At 43.2% G+C, this 24,980-nt stretch overlaps 1 protein-coding gene across 2 annotated transcripts in view; it reads left to right on the top strand.

The window, feature by feature from the left end:
• Nbas (NBAS subunit of NRZ tethering complex) overlaps window positions 1–20,267 on the top strand; it is a 284,871-nt gene extending 264,604 nt beyond the window's left edge. For both annotated transcript variants that reach the window (XM_034514140.2, XM_076942115.1), the window contains exons 49-52: window positions 5–144; window positions 3,514–3,652; window positions 8,618–8,746; window positions 19,804–20,267. In XM_034514140.2, the coding sequence (XP_034370031.1) occupies window positions 5–144; window positions 3,514–3,652; window positions 8,618–8,746; window positions 19,804–20,079 (684 nt within the window). In that variant the 3' untranslated portion in view covers window positions 20,080–20,267. The remainder of the gene's footprint in view (window positions 1–4; window positions 145–3,513; window positions 3,653–8,617; window positions 8,747–19,803) is intronic.
• The last annotated feature ends 4,713 nt before the right edge of the window (window positions 20,268–24,980 follow it).

Below are 24,980 nucleotides of genomic sequence, written 5' to 3'. Positions count from 1 at the left end.
CCAGGTGAACATAGCTGACATTGAGAATGAAGAAAATCGTTACTCTCTGTTCATGGAGCTCCTGGAATCTAGTCACCATGAGGTCGAATTTCAGCACTTGATTTTACTCTTGCAAGCCTGGCCACCCATGAAAAGTGAATGTGTGTAAGTATTAAGATAATTGACGTTCTCTGTCTGAATGCCAGTTTTGAAAATGTAATGTCTTCAGCAGAGCCAATGAAGTGTATGTACTTGCACACATATATCAAGGTTTCAGCCACTCCTTTATATTAAGGAGTATGTTCTCAGCACTCTGAACTAGTGAATGGTACCAAATGCTGCTCTCCACCACATCTTCTTATGTTTCCCTATTCCTGACTGCACAGATTTTATGGTTGCATCTTAGCTAAGCCCTTGTTATATACTTACTATAGTGGTGAGTTTCTCTCTTTCTATTATTTTAATTTTAGAGATTAAATTCTTTTTGAGAATTTCATATGTGTATATAGCAAAATATGATCTATCCCTCATTTTTTCCTCAACCTGTTCTCATATTTCACCAACATGTCCCCTCCCAAAGCCATGTCTTTTTTTTGTTTGTTTGTTTGATAACCCACCAAGTCCAGTTATTGCTGCCCATATGTTCATGGGTGAGGAACTATCTACTACAGCATGGGAATCTACAGGTAGCCAGATCCTAACTCAGAAAAAAAAAAACAAAAAACAAAAAAACCAAAAAGATATTTGTCATCTCCAGGGACTATCCACTGCCACTAGCTCCTCAGTAAGGGGGGGCCTGGAGAGCATCTTCCTACCTATGCTGTGATTTTGGCTGGCTTGATCTTGTTCAGTCCTTGGGGAAGACAGTGTTTTCTACTCCCTCCACATCTTCACAATATGCTTTGAGCCTTGATGGTGTTGGGTTAACATAAATGTCCTATTGAAGTGTAGCCATGAAGTCCCTTATTTTCAGCACTTTCACCAGCTACTTATCTTGCTATTGGCTGCTGTCCACAAAAAGAAACTCTTCTGGCCAAGATTGGGAACAACCTAAGTCAACAGGTGCCTCTATACATATTTAAGACAGTTTGTCAAGATGGTCATTTAGCAAAATAACAATAGCAAGTTCTACTCTAGGTTCTATGACCTTCCCACGCATGGACTTTTGGCCAAATAACAGTATCAAAAATAAATCTTATGTTTGATATTTTTGGTTTAAAAAAAGTGTGGTATTGGTGTATGTGTGTGTATGTTATTTGATCAGGTAGGTATGCATACCTAAATGGAGGCCAGAGCTCGACCTAAGATGTCTATTCCCTCTCCACCCTATTACCTGAGACAGACTGAACCTGAAGCTCACTGCTGCAGCCAGGCTCTCAGCACCCACCTCTCCAGCCGCAGTGCTGGGGCTACAGACACATGCTTGGTGTCCTACAGGGTAGTGCCGATGTGTCCTCGTATCTTCAGGACCTTCTGTTGCAGGCCAAGCACTGTTGCCCACTAAGCCATCTCCTTAGTCCCCTATAATTATAATTTTGGAGTTCAAAGTACAACAGCAGAACTGCCATTGAATTTCTTTCTCGTTCCTGGAAATTTCACAGATGAGAGACTTGGTTTTACCAAGGGTTTTGGCAATGTCAACATACATTTTTTTCCCCTACAGTTGATAACATTTCAATTTTCACATAAAAGATGGTACTGTATGGCTTCCCTTTGGCATGTCTGAGCTTCATTCCACTATTCTTCCTGTTTGAGGAAGCTATTACTGAATAAATAAGGGTTAGTTAGGTTAGGTACAAGCACTGTGATACTGTTGACAGTCGATCTATTAACAGAAATGGCTTCTAGATGCCAACAGAAAAGGACAGTATTTGTGTGGGTCCCCTGGATCACCATGCAATGGCTTATGGAATTTTTCTTTTTTGGATTGTGTTTTTTATGTAATTGTGTAATTGACACCACACACACACACACACACACACACACACACACACATAAATTATGGGTTTAGAAAGTTATTTATGTGAGTGAAAGAGATCACTATTTGACTTTGAAGACAATTTAAATTGTCTTTGAAATACTGGATTATCTTTCTATTTCCCTGTACCTAAACCCAAATGTTTTCTTCAGAAGTACCACAACCATGTCTGATTTAAAATATGAGCACAATAATTTCGTTCTGGTATTTCACATGGAAATTTCTTGCCTGATTTATTTTAAACAAAGCTTACAGTGCTACCTTGAGAATTCATATGGAACAAATAATTCCCGTTTATTAAGTGCTCACAATATTGAGTGTGTAATTTACATACATTACCAATCATCCACACAACAAACATGCACAGATAGTGTTACCTACTTATACAGATGAAAGAATTGAATCTCAAAAGTTAAGTAGCATCAGGCTGCACACATCTAACAAGTGAGAGACAGAATTCTAAGGAGGACTAACCCCACTGCAGGCTTGGGTTGGTTCCTCTCTGTCCTGCTGCTGAGTTGGGTTCTTGTCTTGTCCTTGTGCTATAGGACATGGGACTCACCCTTTCCTTTGGGAGAAGTGGCCAGGTTTCCTTTGAACACATCACCTATCTGAAGCTGTTTTCACTGGCAAGAAGCATGTGTCAGTGTATTTCTGCTCAGGCCTATTCGCTTCAGTACTGATCTTTTTCTGAACCCAATAAGCGATTCTGTCCTAAGCCAGTGAAGTCTTCATATATCGGTGTGGGAAGAAGGATGCTTCCCTGAAAATTATTTATCCTGGAGCAGTTTCAGAGCAGTGAAAAAGATCTGGGAGACACTCTTCACCTGAGCCTCAGGGTGGGACTGTTAGGAATTCCTGGTGCACACTGAGGAGAGCTGTGTCCTTTTGTTTTTTCAAAGCAGATTCTTGTAGAAAGGGAAGGAGGTATGGCTTAAGTCTCTGTCATCTGTGACAGTGATGACATCCTGATGTATGTTCTACAGAGTGAGATTTTTTTTACCTGAACTGTTTATGTTTAGTTTGAGGTTTGTTATTGTTCATGACAGAGTCTGGTTATGTAGCCCAGGCTGGCCTTGACCCTCAGTCCCCTGTGTCCTACTATGCCTGGCCATTACACCTTTTCTGCTCACCATAGGACCTTCATTGTCATTGTGAAGTGCTTTCCTATGGTCTTGCTAAGGCTACTCAGGGCTGCAATTGCTTGCTACGTGCAAGTTCCTGGGTCCTAGACTTCTCTTAAAAGTCACCAGAGCAGAGTGTGAGAAATGCAGATTCTAGTATTGGCATTGCTGCCATGGGTCAGAATTTGAGACTGGGTCTGTAGCTTAAGAGTCTGAGCTTTCTGGAAACCTACTGTCCCAATGTTGTTGCCTACTGCTTGTCCATACCACAGTGGCCCATGCAGGATAGCCTAAAGGAACATATTGTGTACACTGAGTGTAAGCCACCAAAGCACTTTATTTCAGAAAGTTAGACCTTTTTTGTCTTCTTTATTTAATTTATCACAATGCTGAGAGCTTTGATCATCTCCAATGTTTTTCTCTGAGGAGCAGCATAGCCAACAACCCATGGGTGAGGCTGGTGACAGCAATGCTGACCAGATGTACAGCAGAGAACAAGCAGGGACTAGGGGACGAGGTGGTGAAGATCTGCCGCTCCCTCTACAACAGCACTCAGATGTTGCCCGTGGAGGTGAGTGGATGCTGCGAGTGGCTCTCCTGGGGATGTCTTCTTCTTCTCACAGCCCACTGTTTGAGGCAGTCATGTAACTGTACTTGAACACTTAGCTCAAAGCCGGTCTGCTATAGGCCAAGAATGTGTAAAAGATCAAATGAAAACAGGAGGTGGGGAAAGGATACCTGGAAAGTGCTTTTGTGTGTGTGTGTGTGTGTGTGCTCTGAAGCAGATTTTATAAATCCCAGGGCAGAGACCAGTGCTACGGCCAGTCTAAGCTGACATACTTGGAAGCCAGTTCCTCAGTTGTTACCTGTCTAAACAAGGCCAGTTGTACTGGTAACCAAGCAACCATTCTGATCCTCACATACTTCTTTGTGTCTCTAAGGAAGCTGGACGGACAGCCATAGCAGTTACTCTCTGGGACATACAACAGAAATTCAGCCACTTCCATTTTGACCTTTCTATTTGGTCCCGTGATTTAAGTGTTACATAGGTATTTGGATAGAAACATTTTGTATGTGCTGTTAATTATGGGAGCCTGCTTGTATGGCTACTCAACAGTATACTGTTTAAGCAACTTGTATGTATTTAAGAGGTGATACATTACTTCTTAGGATAATGTCATTAAACTAACTCATTGGTTTTGAGTTTCCACCAGATAGGAAATAATTTGAAACCAAAATGATAAATCTGATCCTGTAAATCCTCATTGTGATCACTCAGGAAAACTATTCTCACTATGAATGAACATATAATAAGTCATTTTCCAAATTTGGGGCTAAGAAAGTGTTTTTATTGAATTTTTAAAGACTTATTTGTTTAAAGAACTCTTCCAAGCACTGGAGAGGTGTTCTGTAACATATTTAAAGTGCCAGCACCTAGAATCAACTACTCTAGAATCAACTACTTGCTTACATATGGTCTGATCTCCTGGGTCAAAGAGTACCCTGAGGGCATGAACCTGGTAGAGTGATCTCATCACTGGCACAAGAGTCAATACTACACAGAGTGACCTTGACATCGTTTCTGATTTGCACCAAAGTAAGTGTATACAAACGTATACATACTTGCCTTTATATGAACTAAAATGGAGTATTGTCCAATAAGGACCAAATGTCAGGATTGACCTATAACTATTCTGTTGAGTTGACTGCTGATCAGAAAGGTACTGCTCAGGGTCTCGTGTTACTAGCTGGCAATTCTGTCTTCCACTGTGTCTCCAGCTCTAATGGGGCTGGACTGAAGCTTCCTGTGTGCTACTAATCACCATCACTCTTAGATCTGGAATTCTTGTGGAGTTGGGGAGGAAGGAGACTGCTCAGAGGAGGACATAATGGTTTCTCTGTATAACTTGATGAAGTGAAAGGTAATTGCTGAAGGAGTGCTGTTGCCTCTGTGACTTCAGTGGCTTTATAAGCTCGTTTTCTTCCTGTAACTTGGGCATGAGTAAAAAGAGTGTTTCCTGCATGTCATGATCACAGGAGATTAGTAAATGATAGGCATTATTTTTATTGTTAAATGTGCTCAATAAAAAATTTAAAGTGTTATTTGGAGAGGACATAATTATTACAAAATAGAAATGTCTTGAATTTATTTCACCACACTTCAAAGTTTCTCAACTTAATATCAGAGTTCTATAATCATTTCCTTCGCCGTCATGCTAAAATTATCCAGTACTCAGTCACTTTTATTCTGCCCATGGCTAATGATGTGTGTGCCCAGTTGTGGGAGAAACTAAGGTGGACCCACTTTTTTCTTTATCCCTATTTCTCATCCCCTGCAAAACTCCATAATTATAGTTTCTCCTTCCCCAATGATTGCCATGTGCCTTTTTGTGATTCCAGAATGTTCCTTGTTGTATTTGCTTCCTTAACAGCAGTGATGGTTTTCTCATGGAAAATATTCCGAGCAAATTGAAATCACTGCTTTTCATAAGTCATGTATCCCACAATTTTGCAAGTTGTGGTGGCTGCTTCTCAGCTTACATCCATGGCAGTCTAAGAGGTCTCCTCAAGCATGGAGGATGTGTGAGATAAGAAACAGAAAACAAGGTCATGCCATTCATAGATCTACAACTCAAGCTCCTACTCTCTGCAATGGACCCAGCAGTCTGTGACCTCCCTGAGGCCAAGCAAGAGTTAGAGACACACAGGCTACAGGTTGCTGTGTGGGAGCAAGTTCCCCAGGAACAAGCCTGGCTAATCCCAGGTTAGGAACCTCAATAGTGGTCCTCCTTCCTCATGACTGAAGTGTTTTTGAGAATGCCAGGAGCTTGGTTTAGACCCCCATGACACCCAAGCTATCTCCCTGTCTGCCTGATTCTTCCTCCTCCCCATCTCCTCAATGGGACTAAAATACCATCTTTGAAGCAAATGACATGGTATCTTCTAATGCCTAGCAAGCATAGCAAGTGTGTGGTTCAGGTCAGAGCTCTCTAGGTGGAGGTGAGTGATAGGTGGAGACTGCTCAACAGCATAGCAGTCAGGGCTGGCTTGAATAGCTCTGGAGAGCAGGAGACTTTGGATATCCCCATGCCCAGCACAGCCTTCACCTTCATCTGGACCTAGAACAGAGGGAGCGGTCAGCTCCTCTACCTGTGTGAGTACCACACACCTGCTCACACTCCCTCAGCAGGCTCTAAAATATCTACTGACAGTGATCACTGAGTCCCCACAGGTTGTATAAATGCAAATCAGTGTTGGTGGACTGGTCTGACTTCCCTGGCACCATCAAGTTACAGAGACCACTGCCCAGCTCATCACCATGAACCACAGCCCACAGGGAGAAGGAGCCCCAGGCTGAGGCTTCTTTGCACTCAGGGAACTTATCTGTCCCTTTCAAGGCCTTGCCCTCTTGTGATGTTGTGTTCTGTCTGAACCATGAAGTTGTCAAGTGAGGTGGTTTTGTGGTTCTCTCTGCTTCTTGGCCTTGTGGCAGTTTCTGTGTGATCGTTGTAACAATTCTCTCACAGTATAAACATCCAAGATTTGGTATGAGACGTCTGAATATTTGGCCAATAACATAGCTAGGAGACTATAAAGTACTCAGAGATCTCATAAACTGGCACTCTCCATCCTCAGCGCCCTTGCCCTGGCCATGTGCCATCTGTCTTGCTTAGATCTTTTTTTTTTTTTTTTTTTTTTTTAATCACAAGGTAGAGGCCTCTGAGAAGAGGAACCTTAATTGAGTAAACTCCCCCATCAGATTGCATGTAGGCAAGTTTGAGAAGCGCTTTCATTTTCTTGATTAATGACTGATGGGAGGGTGCCACCCCTGAGTAGAATAAGAAAGCTGGCTGAGCAAGCCACAGAAAGCAAGGCAGTAGACAACACTCTTCCATGGTCTCTGCTTCAGTTCCTGCTTCCAGGTTCTTGCCCTGGCTTCCCTTCATGATAGACTGTAATCTTTAAGATGAAATAAACTATTCCTCAAGCTGCCTTTGGTTATGCTTTTATCACAGCAATAGAAAGGAAACTATTGTCTTCTTAGATGCTATCTGTATTATTTTATAAAATTTGTCACGTAAAGCTATAATCATCATCATTTCTAAACATCATGAAATGCTGAGGTTTTTTTGTCAGTTATTGGTAATATATTGAATAAAGAGCAGACATGAGCACTGAGAGACTCTTGTACCAATACTGTTGAGTATGGTGTGTACCATGTGACTTCGGAATACAAGAAGCCTTGCCCACTCTCAAAGAGGGGCATATGGGTGAACACAGATCTACAGGACAGAAGGTAATGTCTGAAGTAAAGAGTGCATAGGGATGTAGGATGGAGGCTAAGCTAGGCCAGTCAGAGGAGCCTGTCTGGTGCATGTCACTATTCTTTGGGAAATGTGAGCCAGTGTCTACTTATCCCAGACAGGGAACCATCAAGAGCCCAATATAAGCATACCACTGACATCAAACTCGGTGAAGCATACCACTGACATCAAACTCGGTGAGCTACTGAGTTTTATAGGGAGTGCTTATAGGAGTCTGAGTAAGGGGGTTACTTTCAGGAGCAGAGATGACTCAAAGACAGCTGTATCTCTAATTGCCCACCCCAGTTGGTAACAGTTATGAAAGCAGGAATCCTGGAGCTCACTGCTCTGGAGACAGGCAGCTCACCAGTTTGGAAAGTGTCTCGTTCAGTCTGTCATTTTCATCATCTCATTCTGGAATGATGCACAGGGAGGCTGACAATGGCCAGTGTTGGAATCTTCTTCCCTGTTCTGCTGTTGTAGAGTAGCACAACAGAGCAATCAGCCCCATGCAGGGTGGTGAGCCTTCATTATTTTGCCAGAATAGTTTTGCTTTAATATATGGGGCTACATTCATTGTCTGCTCTTTGGTCCAGTGCTCAGTTCTTTGTGTCATAGCTACAGTCAGGACACTAGAGGCAGCCAGCTCAGCAGGGTGAGCTGTCAGTTCATCGGGTAGAATATAAAAACCTGAGAATGAAATTCAGATATACCTGGGGAGATCCACATGTGTTCATTGTTTTGAGCCACAGATAGTTTTCATGATGATGGAATATCTTAAATCTATCAAGAATTCTATTTGCCTTAATATTAGAATTTTAAACATTTTAAAAATATTATCTTTGCTGATGTTGTCTCTCAGTAGATAAGAACTAGATATTGACATCATTAATAGTTGATAACAGCTGCTCCGAAGTCTCTACTGTATGCTCAGCGCTGTACATTTATTTTTACATTAGTTCTCAAGATACACAACAAAAACTGCAGAGCAGATACAGAGAGGTCAACTTTACTTACAGGGAAAACAAGGCTCTGAGAATTAGAATTCATTATACCACCATATCTGCATATTGAATACCTCCTATCATTCAAAATAACATCACACACACACACACACACACACACACACACGTGTACACACTCTATAGCAGAGCTGTGTACATCCAGAAGACACAGCACAGGGTTGCATTGTGTTTGCATGAGTGGAACTCACCTCACCCATGTGGTTTCAGGGTGTGAAGGAGCTGTGCCTGCTGCTGATGCACCAGTCCCTCCTGCTCCCATCGCTGAAGCTTCTTCTGGAGAGTGGAGATGAAACTCTACAGGACATGGCCCTAGAGCAGATCTCAGCTGTCACTAAGGTATGCCCAGTTGAATTTACTACTGTTCTTGTTTCAAAAAGGCGAATACAGTGTTTTTATCTTCATCAACAATAACCATGATTAATTCTCAGCTACTTTTATAAATAGTATTCTCTGACTATAGTAGCTACCTCACTCACTCAGACAGCACATACTTAGTTTCATAGGCATTTGCTGAGCCTCTTCCATGAACCAGGCTCTGGTTGGTTGCTGACAACACAGACACGTATAATAAAACAGTTTCCCAGAGAAACAGCATCTCAGGCTCATGAACCAGCCTCCCAGGCTCCTTGCCACTCAGGTTTTGGGTCTGAGGAATTTGAGTGCCACTTAAGGTTGGCTCTGTCTCCAGCTGCACCTGGTGGCTTCTCACAGATGGAAGCGTTTTCCAAGAGCAGTCAACTGCTGTCCTCTGGAACCTGAACCTCACAGAAGCAGTGTTTGGGCTTGAAGACATGTGCTCAAGACACATTTGCAGATTGTCAACATGTTTCCAGACATGCACAAGGCTGGTTGTTTTGTTGTGATGACCGAGGAAAGCAGTGGTCTTTTCTCTTTTAAAGACGAATAGTCTCCAGTTAGATAGCTCAGGGTTGTGTTTTAGCAGATTGGCATTGAATGAATGATCCTTCTCCAAACCCTTCTGTAGAGACATCCCTGTTTCATGTGAGTAGTGTGTGTGTGTTCATACACACATATACAGATGCAAGCACACTTCTGTAGAATTCTACTATCTCTTTATTAACAAGATGTCTTCTGGGAATCAGAGAGAAGGGAAATTCTAGAATAAAGATCTATGTTGGCTGCAGAAGAGAGCTAAAAATTAGATATAAAAATATTATTGATAAAGCATTCCATTAATGACAAAGATATCAAATGTTACATTTGGCAACAGTGACTGTAAACTTGTTGCCTTTCACCAGATGTATTCTTTGAGTACTGTAAGAGTGTCTGCAGAGATTGTGGAATGGCCACAGTTGTCACTGTTGCCTGACAGGACCTTTGGGGATGCCAGACTGAAGTACTCAGGGGTTGATCTGTTGGTGTCTTCCTGTCTCCCTGCTGATGTGAATGTTTCATGGTTTTGTAACCTCATAAGAATTGAAAATTATACTGAGTTTTTTATTAGCCTGTTTTTTATCGTGATTCAAGGAATGAGGAAGAAGAATGAGCTCAACAAAACCAGGCTTTGATTATCCAGCACTTTCTCATTCCTCTGTCTGCCTTAGTTGCTGTTCAGTCTCCATGAGTAACCTATCTCTTGGGTCTCTTGAAGAATAAGACAGTGAGTGTTAGTCTCTATCACACCCCTGGTTAGGATTCCATAGGTGAGTGTTGGTCTCTATCACACTCCTGGTTAGGATTCCATAGGTGAGTGTTGGTCTCTATCACACTCCTGGTTAGGATTCCATAGGTGAGTGTTGGTCTCTGGCACACTCCTGGTTAGGGCTTCATAGGTAAGTGTCATCTCTCATTGTAAAAAAATTTTATCTCAATGCATGTGTCAGAATTGCAAGTAGAGCAGAGACCACAAACTATTAGCCCATCCACCGCCCCTGCAAGCACTATCAAAACCAAATAGCACTAGTGACCTTCATAAGAAGGTCCTCTGAGCTTGTGAAGTGCTGCACCATGCTGAGACTCCAAACTGCTCTGTACACTCTGGGAAGGGTGCCAGGGGCTATGAGGCTAGGACCAGCCCTCTGTGCCTGTCAGCTTAAAACTAAAATCCACAAGTCTAAATTGCTTACACGTTTCACTCACGATGTGGTTAAAAATTCAGTGATGAGATTCTACCCTACAGTGACAGTGAATCTGTTAGGACAGCCTGCCTGTGCCCCTAACATGTACATCACCAAAGGCTTAATATCCTCAGACATGGTACATGTTCCAAAAAGCTAAAATCTAATAGACTTTATCACTTCAAACTTTTAAAGATTTTTTTTAGGTAATTTAACTTTTACATTCAGTTGCAGGAACTAAACAGTAAGGTCTCTGATGCTTGTCACCCCGTTTTCTCAAGGGAAAGTCTGGTACAGTTGCAGCACTGAACAGGACTGTGAGCACTGGTGTAGCCTGCTGACCTTGTTTCATATTTCACCAGTTTTCCCCTCTGTGTGTCTGGCTCTGCAGTGTTGGGACAGGTAGATCTGTGAGAAGAACTGCAAACTCAAACCAAAGAGTCTCTATGACAAGGGCACTCGTTCTGCCCTCTGTGGCCTCAGAAACCCTGGCAACACTCATCTGGTCTTCATTTCTATAAATTTGTCATTTCAAGAGGACTAGATAAATGAATATGCAATTACCATAGCCTGTCATTGCTCTCTAACATGGGAAAGGGCCATGTCATACATACCCCAGAGAAGAGTGTCAGGGGGCTGTGTTCTCTCTCCTGGCCAACTGTTTTTAAGTAATCTATGATTTTTTTGAGTGAAAACTAGGAAACCTATGCTGCTTTTTTTTTTTTTGGTTCTTTCCCTTTGATGCTTTTTCTGTCCATTGGGAAGGATAAGGTTCATCAGTAACTTCAGTTTTTCCCTTATTGGTTGTTGATAGTAGTTTCTGTTGGCATTAAAAGAAAAAAAAATAACATCTGGCAAAGGTATCCTCCAATAGCAATTGGCTCACATGGCGTGCATATCTGAGAGGAGAAACCCTGCACTGGCTTGCTGGCAGAGTGTGTTATTTTTCTCTGCATTATCAGATGCTGGCAGCCTTGCAGCCGCTTGCAGTTAAAGGGAGACACTTAAGTGCTGGTACAGAGCAGGCATCTGCTTTCCCCTCAGCATCATGACCCACTGTTCCCTCTTAGCTTCTGGAATGGCATGCCTCTGGTCTTTAGCATATGACCTTATACAGATGGCTAGAAGCCTCTCCCCCAGGCAGGAAACAGAGAGCCTTTTCTAGGATGATACTATAGATGAATAGTAAAAGGCCTTCATGCTAGTCTGCTGGGTGATATCTCCATCAGTCTCGTGAAATTGAGAGCTCACTCACGCTATAGACCTCAAGAACGCTCTTCCCCAGCATGCTTGAAGTTCATTTCTAAACTCTACTCTGTTCAGGACAAAAGCTCTGAACTCATTGCAACAGTTAGCAAAGATGTATTTTACTATTCTTGAGAACTGAAATCTTCTTTGTTTACTGTTCAACATGCATGATGGCTCCCATTTCTCACTGTGTCCTCCTCTTGCTGCTCCCGTTCCTCCATCCCCAGCCCATATGCCAGACTCCTAGTTTAAAGAATAAACCATGTTTCTGGCCTTGCCAAGAGTGACTGTCTCTCTCAAGTCTCACTTAGTTTCAGGTGTTGCATTAAGCATGTTCCCTATCTTCTTGACAGCCCATCTTTGCTTATAATCCTCTGGGAAGTGTTTTCCACTATCATAGGTGAGAATATGGAGATACTGAGTCACACAGCTAGTGAGCAGCCAGTCCTAACATTCAGTCATTGCTGAGTCAGGCTGCTTGTTGTCATCATCATCTGTGACTAAGAAAAATGTATTGGTAAGTTACCTCCAAAGAAATGAGGCTGTGAAATCACCATGAAGTGTGCAGTATTAGCATTGAGAAAGCTGGGAGCAGAGCTGACACTGACCCAGCCAGCTGGATTTTCTTCCTAAGATGGGTCCTAAGACCCAGGCTTAGGCAGAGCACAGCTGGAGATGGACCTCTCCTGTACCACAGGGCACTGTGCCATTGTTAGCCTCCCTAAAAAGGCTTGTGCCCTTTGTCTTGTGCACATGGACCTTAGTCATGCCTCACAGTTGCTCAGAGTCATAGGGACATTCCCTCCATGGCAGCCTTTCACAGGTTAAGGCAATCTGATGCTACCATCTTAGCACTGAGACACCAGAACTGGGCAGGTCATCCTGTGACCAATGTATCAGCTTAAAAGTGTTCAGAAGGACCTATATGGGTTGGCAAGTTTCATTAAAACCAAGGCACCTACCTCTCTTTGTCCCTTCTAATTCCTCATTCTCCCCTAGCCTTTCCCTAGCTCCAGTTACCTTCATGCTGGAATGCCCTTCAGTGTTGCCTCTACACCTCTACCTCAAGCTCACACACTTTCCTTCTTGTCTTGTTATGTTGTGATCACAGGCAGATTAGGTAGGGGCTTCATGTCCTTGTCTATAGAGCCCTTCTTTGCTGTTGGGCCTAATATCAGTTGGTTCTTTTTCTAAGTGTATTCAAACCAGTTTAAACTAGAGTGGTTCACTGATGGAAGAAACTCAGGGAGCACTTTCCTCCCTGGGATTAAACAATGCTGCTGGCCCTGCTCTTCCTGCTATTTTGGTAAAGCTGGTTTTGCTCAGAAATGTGAACATTCGTGTGTGCCTAAAGGTCATAGCACTGTTCCTTTCCCACCACCATCACCAGCTCTCTCCTGGGCATCTGTCTAATGAGAGAAAGTCTTCAGTAGCACCTCAAGAGGCCTGGCTGCCCCCTCCCATGCCAGAGAGGTGCCATTACCCTTTATTTGAACCTGTTTGACTTCTGAGCAACCGGTTCTGAACAGCACTGTTGTAGACAGCTGTAACAGTGGTTGTTGTAGGCAGATATACTGAGCATCTGTGTGCTCAACTCAATGCTGTGTGAAGAGTGAAAACATTTGCAAGACGCCTATAAAGATGAAATATGTCATCATCACTCTGTGTTTAAAAGAAGTGTCTCTAGGACAGAATGATTCTGAAACAACAGTGAACTGGAGCCCAACGTCTAGCACCCAAGTGTGTTCACAGTCGTGATCAGGCTGGATTTTTCAAAAGTCCTCTCCATGTTGTGTTGGATCAAAAGCCAGATAGCTTGGACCAAGTGATTAGCTGCTCTGCCCAAAGTAAACCCAGAGTCTCCTGAGAAGTTGGAATCAGGGTGTCATATTGAAGCAGAGTACAAACAAGGTCTTGTGTGGGTGTTTGCATTTGAGTTATACACTTGTGTTACTCTTTTTCTGCAATTGTATGTTAATATCTTAAATAACTTATGAAGTATTGGTGTAAGTGAAAAAGAGGCAAATGTCCCCCCCTAAAGTAATCAGTGGAATATTAACAAATGATCTTTAAAGTCACTGAGATGAAACCCCATACACATTATGTTGTGGAATGTGGTTTACCTCATTACTGTAATTATTCTTAGCTTGATGGAGAGCCCTACAATAAAGGCTTTTAGCAGAAAAGGCTCATTACATATTGTTGAAAGAAGAACTAAGCAGATAACTTTTTAATAGTTGGAAGATAGAAATATTCTGTGTCTGCATCTATACATTTCTCTCCCAAGATTTGCAGAGTTTTATGTAGTGTCAAAAACTAATCACAACATAAGCATGCTGAAGGGACATGCTTCTCATCATGTGGTAAATATTTAGTTTTTTCCTTTCTAGAAAAATTTTTATTCTGCTATAAAAACTGCAGCTAAACTGCACACCAGGCATTGTGCAAGGCATGTGAAAGCTTTCATTACTGTCATACCTCATACAGAATGCTTTTCTGATGTGAAAGTGGAGTTCAGAGAGGAATGCCCTTGCAAGGCCATACAGATGGTTAGCAACAGATCCAGGGCTACAGATCTATCTCTAACCCAAAGAAGGCCTGGCTCATGTTTGTACCACCAGACTATATTCACCCTAATTCATTTGTTTAGTGGAAAATCAACCAGCCCTTCTAGATTTGACTTATGCTTATATCAGACAGTCAAACTGAGATCCAGAAAAACACTGTTTTTCATTTGAGTCCTTACCATACCAGTTAATCCATTAGCAAGAATATGTGATTTTCCAGTTCTGAATACCAAAGTCAAGGTCAACTGGAGAACTTAGGGCTCATATGTTTACATAAAAAATATGTTTACATATTTTTGCTATATTCAAAGATATATATTTTTTAATTCAATATTTTATTTATTTACATTTCAGATGTTATCCCCTTTTCCCATTCCCCTCCATTAACTCCCATCCCATCCCTCCTCCTCCTTTTTTGCTTTTATGCCATTTAAATTACATGTAAGTATTAAGGTCAGTTCTAGGTTGAGGAAGTAGTGATACAATAGATGCAAATAGTCAAGGAACAAGCAAGACAATAAACACAAATAGTCAAAGAACAAGCAAGGCAATAAACAGAGTCTTGTGATCACTACTGTGATCACTATTTCTAAGGGCTTATCAGGATGTCCAAAATATCTTAGCCTGATGGGTAAGATTCTGCACAGAGCCTTACCAACCTAAGTCAGAAATGCATTGCTTTTGATAATGCATATTCCACGAAGGGTAAGGAAGACATTCTTGTCAGAACCACCTAAGACAGGCTCAGTCTGGTTTATGCAATAAACATATTTTAAAAGTCTGTACATTACGCAGAAACACTCTTTTGAGAATTTAGCTGGGTGATGATGGTGTACACCTTTAATCCCAGCACTAGGGAAGCAGAGCCAGGTGGATCTCTATGAGTTAAAGGCTGGCCTGGTCTACAGAGTTCCAGAACAGCCAGAGTTATACTGGGAAACCCTGTCTTGGGGTAGGAGCAAGGGGAGAGAGGGGAAAGAATACTTAGAACTTAAATTTTAAAGCATTTGAAGAAATTATAAGACAAAATATCCATTACAGTGAAACCCAGGTTGGCATGTAAGTCACACAATGAACCCCTTTAGCCTTTTCACCTCTTGAAAGGCCTGGTCTCTAACTAAGCTCACACATGGCCTCCCTGCCTGTAGTCCTCAGGAAGAGAGTTGGTGTGCTGCCATTTTGGAAGGAGGGAGAGGGATACAGCATAGTTCAGCTCACAGTGACTCAGTATCATCTCTCCTAGAAGTTTATACTATATAAAAATTTCAATAAAAAATATGTGCATGAAAAGTATTCATTGTAGTGTTTCAATACTCTCAATTTAAAACAGCTGAATATTTGTAGTAGAAGTTAAATAATGGTGACATCTTTTCAATAGGCTATTTTGCAACCATTAAAAAATTTAAGTATGGAAGCCATAAGAACATTCTTAGAATTCTTAGTATTATGAAAGGAGTGTCAGTTCACAGCTTCTGGAAGGGGAGTACAGGCACAGTCATGCTCTCCTGTGATCCAGGCTTGGAGGACAGATTTCTTCCCCAAAGTGTTTCATTTCCTTTTCACTTTCTAATTTCAGGAAAAGGAAGTGGTTAGAATACATAACACAGGAGAAATAGAAACTGCCCACTGTGGTAGGCAGCACCAGATCATTAATACCTCTAGCTAGAATTTTCGGGAAAAAAAAAAGAAAGAAAGATGAGAATCTGAGGTCTGAAAAGTTGGCAAGTGTGGATGGAGTGCCCCATGCCTAGAGTGCTGCAGGCCACGAAGCACTGATAACAACACACGGGCTGTGGAGAGGCTCCAGCCTAAGGCTGTCACTGCTCATTTCCTTTCTGGCCGGCACCCTTCTCTTTAAAATAGTTGTTGGGATGGATTAGACAAAAGCTCTTTCTGTCTTTACTCTTATTATTAGTATGTGTGAGGACACATACAGCACAGGGTGGAGGTCAGAGTGCAACTTTTGGGAATCAACCAGGGATGGAACTGAGGTCATCAGGTTCGGGAAGCAAGTCATTACCTGCTGAGATGATAAGCCATCTCATCACCCCTCCTTTTTTGTTTCTTTGTTCAATTGTTTGTTTGTTTTATGTACAGTGGTGGTTTGCCTGTATGTATGTCTGCATGAAGGTGTTAGATCCCCTGGAACAGGAGTTACAGACAGTTGTGAGTGGCCATGTGGATGCTAGGTATTGAAACCAGGTCCTCTGGAAGAGCAGCCAGTGCTCTTAACTACTGAGCCATCTCAACACCCCTTGTTTTCTGCTTTAAATATGGCCTTGAACTCACTGTGAAGCCCAGGGTAGCATTGAGCATCTGATATTTCTGCCTCACTGGAACTGGAATTACAGACTTGAGCGACCAAGCTCAGCTTTTGATTACTTTTTCATTCTGTGTTTTGTTCCAGATGTGCACAGAATAATTATCTCCACAGTAATTTCTTTGCAAATCACAATTTTGAAGCCATTCCTTGTATCTACCAAAAGGCAGGCAGAAGTTATAGGAGGAAATGAAATGAAGCAGTCCCTATCAGTCTTGAAATGCAAGAGCAGAATTTCCCTGAGCCTTTCCCTACTCTCTGCTCATGATCAACTTTTGACCCTGCCTTTTCCTCGGAGCATCTCAGTGGCAAACACTGCATGCTTCGCACTTCCGCTCCTGCTTGTTCCCTGTCAGTTTTGGGGAAGCTCCCGGAAAGGCTGGACCCCACTCTCCAGAAGCAGTGACAGATGTCAGACCTGAAGGAACAGTGAGAGGGATCAGCTTTGGCAGAGGAACTGTCTCGTCCTTTAGTTGAAACTGTCTAGACTCCCTAGCCTTGACACACATTCAGGACAACTCACTGAGCAGTGGCTGGACTCAACCTTTTATCCAGAACTTTATCAAACATTTGACAGGAGCCTGGCTGTGCTCCTGGAAAATGAGGTAGAAAGCCTTTTTGAAGAGTAAACCAGAAAAATAAGTGAAGTAAATAACCCAAAGGCCATGTGATTGCACATGTACACAGATAACAGTGTGCAGTGAAACAGACTTATGGCCTGTGGGGTGATTCAATCATCCACTTCTTATTTCACAAACCTTGGGGTAGTCCCGCCCTATGGCCACCCACTCTGAGCAGGAGGTGATACATTGGTAAACATACAATATGGAGTCTCCTCCACTTTGGAGGGAACTGAGAACACACAAACTAATCAGGGAAGAGCTGCTAATACAGAACCACCATGGAGCACCCACATCTTGCTCATCTACTGCATGAGGATGGAACTACTACAGCAGAGTCCTGTGGAAGCGGAGAGCATATGCATGTGGTGGGGATACAGGAGCTCCGAGGAGCTAAGATTCATGCTTGACAAATGTGAAAAGCAGAGCTGGGCACTGGGCAGAGTGGGATGGAGAGGGATAGGGAAAGCATTCAGAGCTTATGGGCACGTAGGCAGCCCTGTCAGGGCATGATGGGAGCACTTGCCCTGATAAAGCAGGAGAGTCGATCTCTTACACTAGTGGCCTCTCCTAGATAGCATCCCCAAACAATATAACCCTAAAGCCCAGTGGAAACCAACTAAATATTTTTCTAGGTCAAAGAGATATGTGTAAGAATTTGGGAAATGAAAGTCACATGTGACAGCTTGTCCCTATGATAGGAGGATTGCTGCAAGTTCCAGTTTTAGGCTAGCTTGAGCTGCAACTGAAAGAATCTGCCTCAAAACAAATGTGAAATAGGAAGCCAGAGAAAGAACCCTGAGAATGCAGAAGTGCCCAGATAGCAGTATCCAGTGCCCTGGGTATCGGGGATCGATTCACGAACTTGTACAGTTTATAAAGCTCTAACAAGGCTTACTGATGTCCACTCATTTGGCCACTTAGCCAACCGATGTTGATAGCACTGAGTACTGAAACAGAAAACCTGTGAAACTCTTGTGTCCTCCCTTCCCCCTACAACTCCATCAGCAGGAGAGACAGACAAATTATCATAGCATAGCTTGAAGAGACCTGATGAGGTGTGTAGGGAACCTAGAGAGAGGAGCAATGAGCCTGGCTCATAGAGCTTTAGAAAAGGTCACCAAGGAAGTGCCGCTGGAGCCTCTGATGGGAGAGGTTATGAGCAATCCCGATGCACTGCTGAAGGAAGCAATGCCTTATGGTACGCTCTGGCTTTCAGTCCTTGTGCCAGGAAATAATGTCCTCCTCTTCAGTTCCTACTCTTCTTCATGACAAACATGCAGGAAGAACATACCACATAGAGTTTGTGATATGGTTAATCTAAGTAATTAGTTAATTGACTTTGAAATGCCACATCACTTTTGAGGTCCATACAACCACACTTAAAATGTGCTGTGACAGGAAGTAAAAGCTTCCATGCAGCTGCCTCATGATGCCTGTTGGCAGTGATGCTACCATGCTATGATATGCTATCCATATAAACTTGATTCCTTACAAGAAAGAATGATAACCCACACCAGAAAATAAACAAACAAAAAAGTGGCAAAGCTATGGACAACCACGTGTAGACTTGAAAGATGAGAGCTGCATGTGTGGGTAGGGTGACTGGAAACGCTGAGGGTTCCTCCAGGCCGGAAGTTAGGTGCAGCGGCTGCGACTACAGTGTCTCATTAAAGGCCTTCTGTATGGTTCCTCACTGCACGGCCCCAATGGCATGAGAAAGTCCTTGGAGTTTCCAAAATGGCTTTATTGGCATGATGAATGATGGTGGAATCTGGATATGCATCACCCCTCACCCCCCCACCCCACCCCACCCTCCCCCCCCCTGAAACTCAGGGCAGACCTGAGTTAAATAGGGAGGGAGAGAGGGGGAGGGGCTGGGGAAGAATGCTTAATTGGCTCCACCCTCTGGCCCTAGGCTTCTCATTAGTATGTAAATCTCTCTAGGGCCTGAGGCCTGTTCCTCTTGACTGATGGCCATAGACCTCTCTGTGGGTGGAGCTGTGGAGGGCTGAAGCTAAATGAAAAGAACCAGGACCCTGATTCCTGAGCCAAACTCCTGCTGTCCAATAAGGGTCTGGGGTTTCAGGCTTATGCCCGACCAAGCACCCAGCTGCTTCTCACAGCCCACCATCCCACATGCACCCTCACCAGCTTCAACAAAAACAGCTTCAGCCCACTGTTCTGTTACTGTCCTGCTTACTCTCAACAGTCTAGGAAGAAAGGCTTTCCTACCCTGAAAGGGTTTTTCATGTGGCTCTGCATTCCAGAGAGAGTTGGGTCTAAAAACCATAGATGAAAAGACAGTTGAAATGTTAAATGTGATTGTTAGGAGCTCGGACCTTGAAATCTAGACTGAGGCTCTGTGACTTACTACAACATTAAGCAAAATTTCTTACACCTTAATTTTTTCATCATGAGACTGACACATGAACGTGCCAGTTTTCCAGGCTGAACTGGAAGGGGCTCTAGAAAGTGCTGAACCTGACAACTCTGTATAGGGCACAGGAATTAGGAGAAAGAATGCACAGCCCACTTATGGTTTTCTTCTTTCTTGAAGGTGAATGACTCCAACTGTGACCAGGAGCTGCTTTCCCTGCTCGTGGATGCCAGGCTGTTGGTGAAATGTGTCTCCACACCCTTCTATCCACATATCGTTGGTCACCTTGTAGCCAACAACCAGCAAGGGCGCTGGAATGTAGAAGAGCTGGCTAGACACCTGCAGGAGGCCGGCCATGAAGTCGAAGCTGGGTCACTCCTCCTGGCTGTCCAGGGGACTCACCGGGTCTTCAGAACTTTCAGCACTGCCCTCAGTGCAGTGAGGCAGTGGGTGTGAGCACAACCACCCATTACCCTGCTCCTAGCAGGAGAGAGCATCAGACCCAAAGCCATGCCCGAAGCAGCATTTGTAGCAATTAATTAATTGTTCTCCGCATTTCTAACAAGTTACAAATAAAGGTATATATATATATATATATATATATATATATATATATATATATATATATATATCATACTCTGTTATTACTGTTGATGCTTTTTTGCCTTTTAAAATTTTTCTTTTCTGAGTAGAAAACAGTTCACTGAATGTGAAGCTATACTTAAGAAAATTTGGAATGGTGGCACACTGTGTGAGAGAGTGTGGTATATCCAGTGACTGGCCACCTGCCATAAGCTGAAGGATGAATGGTCCTGTGTTCAAGGCTCAGAAAAGTTCTTATGGCCTAAGTCAAGTAGTCTCCTTCTCCAAATCTGTTAAATTATGTAGCTAAGTTATTGAGTATTGTGTGAGGATGTGCGCGCGTGTGCGTGCGTGTGCGTGTGCACGCACAGGCGCACAGCTCCATTGGGTACATAGGAAAGGCTTGAGAATACTAATATACTGCCTGTTCACTATTAGAATATATGAATGCAGCTAAATGATCAGTAACAACACATGGGGTTGCGAATCAGTTAGCATGATTGTCAACATAAGCATATTAAAGCTGAGACATTCACATGTCTCTAAAGCCACCAAAGGGATGTTGCCCATGGTAAGGATAAGAGCTTTCACAAATAATTCGCTGGTGCTTGTTTCTCCTTCCCAAGCAGTGCTCAAGGACAGAGCCTGTGGCCCAATGTTCTGCCCGTGGCTTTCAAGAGAGTCTCTCTTAAACTTCACATCCTGGATCATGGGATGGGGAACAAACATTCCAGTGCCATTGGCATCACTATACTATGGCTTAAAGCTCCTCTACCCTGCCACCAAAAAATAATTTGGAGTGGAGGGAGTATGGCTAATAATCAATAGGTATAATCTATGTGTGAATGAGATGATGTTTTATAGGTGTTTTTGTCATGAAGAAATATACATAAATATATAATAGATATTTTATATATTAAAATATATAAATAAAATATATAAGATATTTTATATTTTGAAACTACACTTGACCAGTTTCTATAGCTTGTGAAAGTCAGCATTATGCCTTGTAGCATACTAGAGTACAATGACCTTCACATCCTAATCCAGATACTCCTAACTTGGGTGGGTACACCAGCATCTAAGGATGTTGTCACTGATGGTCTGCATCACCACTGGTGTCCCCTTGCGCCTACTGCTCTACAAGCAGTGTACTGACTAAACGGAAAACTTTAATACCTTCAGGTACTTCCTGCTAAGTTTACTCTCTTCAACCGGTGGCATTTGAGTTCCTCTCCCCTGTTGCAGGAGGTATTTAAAAAGACAACCGGCAAGCTTCCCAGCTCTGCTGTCAAGTTCCCGCACTATGCCCAGCACCCTCAGGCCAACTCAGTACCGATGCCTGGCTGGCCAAGTGCTGGTGGGCAAAGGCCGACTGGTTTATCTTATGAAGACTCTGACTCAGAGCTCCATGATCTCTCCACCCAGCTCACTAAGTTCCCACTGGGGGGTTGCTACCACACCAGCCTCATGCTTCAAAACCCCCACGGCCTTTGTGGTGCACGTCTGGCAAACCCACACTTTGCCACCATACTTTTCATTCTGGAACCTAATAGAACCTCCACGAGAAGGAAAACACCACACAAATTTAGTTCAGAAACAATGGTAACTCAATCTCTGGACACAACAACTAGAATCCTAATCTTGTATCTATATTAAATGTAAATCCTCTGGTGGTGAATCCTAGCAGATGCACCATAGAAACTGGGAGACACTAGTACCTACATCTTGTCCTCATGCTGTCCCCATCCAAAAAGGACCCTTTTTCCTCTTCCTGTCTTCCCCTATCCAACCCGGAAGTCCCTCCTTCTTGCCCAGTGATTGGCTCCTTTATTCATTAGGGGATTGGTTTGCAAGAAGTCACCTGAGTATGTGACTCACTCTTTGTCCATAGCCACTCCCAGGAGAGCGGGAATTAGTGTCACAATGCGGGCCTCACAGAGCTGTCTACAACACTCCTCAGCCTCGGCAACACTAAAATTTGAAGAAGGTTGGCACCAGTCTCAAGTCCTTGGGCAAAAAGTAGTAAACTCTGCTTTGACTCAATATCATGTTTATCTGAAGCCACATTTGAAGGGACTCTGGCCAGCTTGAATGTGGCAAGCATGCTAGATTACATTCCTAAAGCTAGCCACCAAGGTCTATTCCCACTTCCTCCTCCTGAGGCTGACTACCAAGGTTCAGCTATCAAAGTATTGAAGTCTAGCAATCAAAAGCTCCCTCTGGCTCCCCTAAAATTAATATGCCCAATCAGAATTAAACATCTCATACTTACATGGGCCTTCCCCTCATACCTGTAAAAACTGCCATTTTCCTGTGGACTACGTCTGTCTCCTCTATCCAGTGGAAGTCATTTGTCCCACTCCAAGACAAATACCCCTTCTCCTCTCTTCTTCCCTTCCCTTTATCTCTTGTCCTCTGTTGCCTGTCTTTGCCTCTTCTTCCTTGTTCTCTGTCTGTCTGGGGCAAATATAAATCTCCTTTGCTGAGAAGTTGGTCTTGGGAGTCCTGAGCCTGTGCCATTCCTCACAAAATCTGAAAGGTTTAAGCAGTTGCTGCAGATGTGGGGACAAGAACAAAATGTAACAAATTCGCTACAGAAGGATAGCAAGGAGTTACAGTCAGCTCAGAATAGTGTTGGTTTCTCTGCTGGAGTTCGGAACATCAGCCATAAATGCCAAATGGAGTAGGATAGCATGTTATCTTTCTAGTGAAAAATTCATAAGTTACCTTTGAAAACAAAGCAGAACAAAATGTCCGCAATGGCCTCCAGATTTACAGTGTGGAGACCTGCAGAACAGACCAAAGATGAACCAGTATAGCTTTGGAGTGGCCCTGCAGATAAAATAGCCTATGTGTGAACACCAAGATCCTTCTAACAGCAGACTGCTTGTTGGTGAGCCTGAGTGTCCTCCTCTATAAACAGTATTAATAGTATCTTCCTCAGTTTACAAAATTGTTTCAGTCATTAGGGAACCATGATGAAAACTGGGGATTGACTCAAGAACAAACTTTGGCTACAGTGCTATATTCACTTCATCATAAAACATCTTGGTCCCTCTACTGAGCAACCTGCATACATTTTGGGGGGATATTTAAATACTATATTCCTCTGTTTTTCATTCTTTTCTTCTGTTATGATGATTACAAGCCTGGGCTATATTAACCCCATCTCAAAACAATAATGAATTGATACTGACATTCTCAAACTCCCCCATTTCTTCCTTATCACTGAGGACCCTCCACACAAAGCTTTCTTGGTGGTTCAGCTCTCTGTGCATGATATATATGCCTGATGCCCTCAGAAGTCAGAAAAGTATATCAGATCCTCTTGGACTGAAATTACAGATAGTTCTGAGTTGCCCTATGGGTGCTAGGAATTGAGCCCAGGTCCTTTAGAGAGCAGACAGTGTTCTGAACCACTGAGCCTTCTTATCAGATACCCTGCCCCCAATCCATCCATCCATCCATCCATCCATCCATCCATCCATCCATCCATCCATCTATTCATCCATCCTTTCTCTCTCTCTCTCTCTCTCTCTCTCTCTCTCTCTCTCTCTCTCTCTCTTTCTCTCTCTCATTTATTTAGGAGTATACAAACTCTTACCTCCCATAACCCAACCACAAAGAACATCACCATATAGTCTTAGAAGCCTATTGCCAAGACATTCCAGCCTCTTTGATGCTACTACCAATGTTTTTGAAAAGTGTTAATTTATGACTTTGCTCACAATTTCTGTAAAAAGCTTCATGAATCAGCTACCATGTCAAAACATGGAATTTGAGGTAAGTGGAGTCTGTGATACCAAGCCACTCGTCGTTCATATTTGGGTCCAGTATAAACTTTGTTACTCCCTTCGAAGTAAGAGATGTGTTTTCTGTATCATAGAGAAGTATGCTAATCTAGCCTGTTTCTCCCTACCAGTCCCACTTTGGAAGGGCTACTGGAGTGTCCTAGTTCTATTTTGGTTGCTTTGATAAAATACACTGACAAAGACAATTTAAGGGAGTGTGGTGGTCTGTTAAGAATAGCCCCAGAGGCTCATATATTTGAATGCTTAGTTATCAGGGAGTGGCACTACTTGAGAAGGAATAGGAACTATGGCCTTGTTAGAGTTAGGTGTGGCCTTGTTGGAAGAAGTGTGTCACTGGCAGGCTAGTCAATCTCTCTCCCCTCTCCCTCTCCCTCTCTCCCTCTCCCTCTCCCTCTCCCTCTCCCTCTCCCTCTCCCTCTCCCTCTCCCTCTCCCTCTCCCTCTCCCTCTCCCTCTCCCTCTCCCTCTCCCTCTCCCTCTCCCTCTCCCTCTCCCTCCCCCTCCCCCTCCCCCTCCCCCTCTCCCTTCCCCTCCCCCTCCCTCCCCCCTCTCTGTTTTCCTATCTCCTCTCTTCTCTCTCTCTCTCTCTCTCTCTCTCTCTCTCTCTCTCTCTCTCTCTCTCTGTGTGTGTGTGTGTGTGTGTTTCTCCCCTACCCCTGCTAATCCAAGTGTAGAATTCTCAGTTACTTCTCCAGCATCATGTCTGACTGTGTACTGCCATGCTCCCTGACATGCCAATAATGGACTAAATCGTTAGCAAGCTCCAGCTAAGTGTTTTCTTTTATAAGAGGCGCCTGGTCATGGTGTCTCTTCACAATAGAACATTGACTAAGGGCCTGGTCCAGCCTGGCCTTGATAGGGTGGGAATGACATGGTTTGTCCCTGGAACATGGGCAAAGGGGCATGGGTCTCCACAAGTGTGATGGCTGCTGTAGTTGTAAGGCTTGTTTGTATTATAATG

This window comes from Arvicanthis niloticus, chromosome 11 (assembly GCF_011762505.2).
Source record: "Arvicanthis niloticus isolate mArvNil1 chromosome 11, mArvNil1.pat.X, whole genome shotgun sequence".
NCBI lineage: Eukaryota > Metazoa > Chordata > Mammalia > Rodentia > Muridae > Arvicanthis > Arvicanthis niloticus.
The sequence above is the reverse complement of the archived record's forward strand: the minus strand, read 5'-3'. Positions and strand labels throughout refer to the sequence as shown.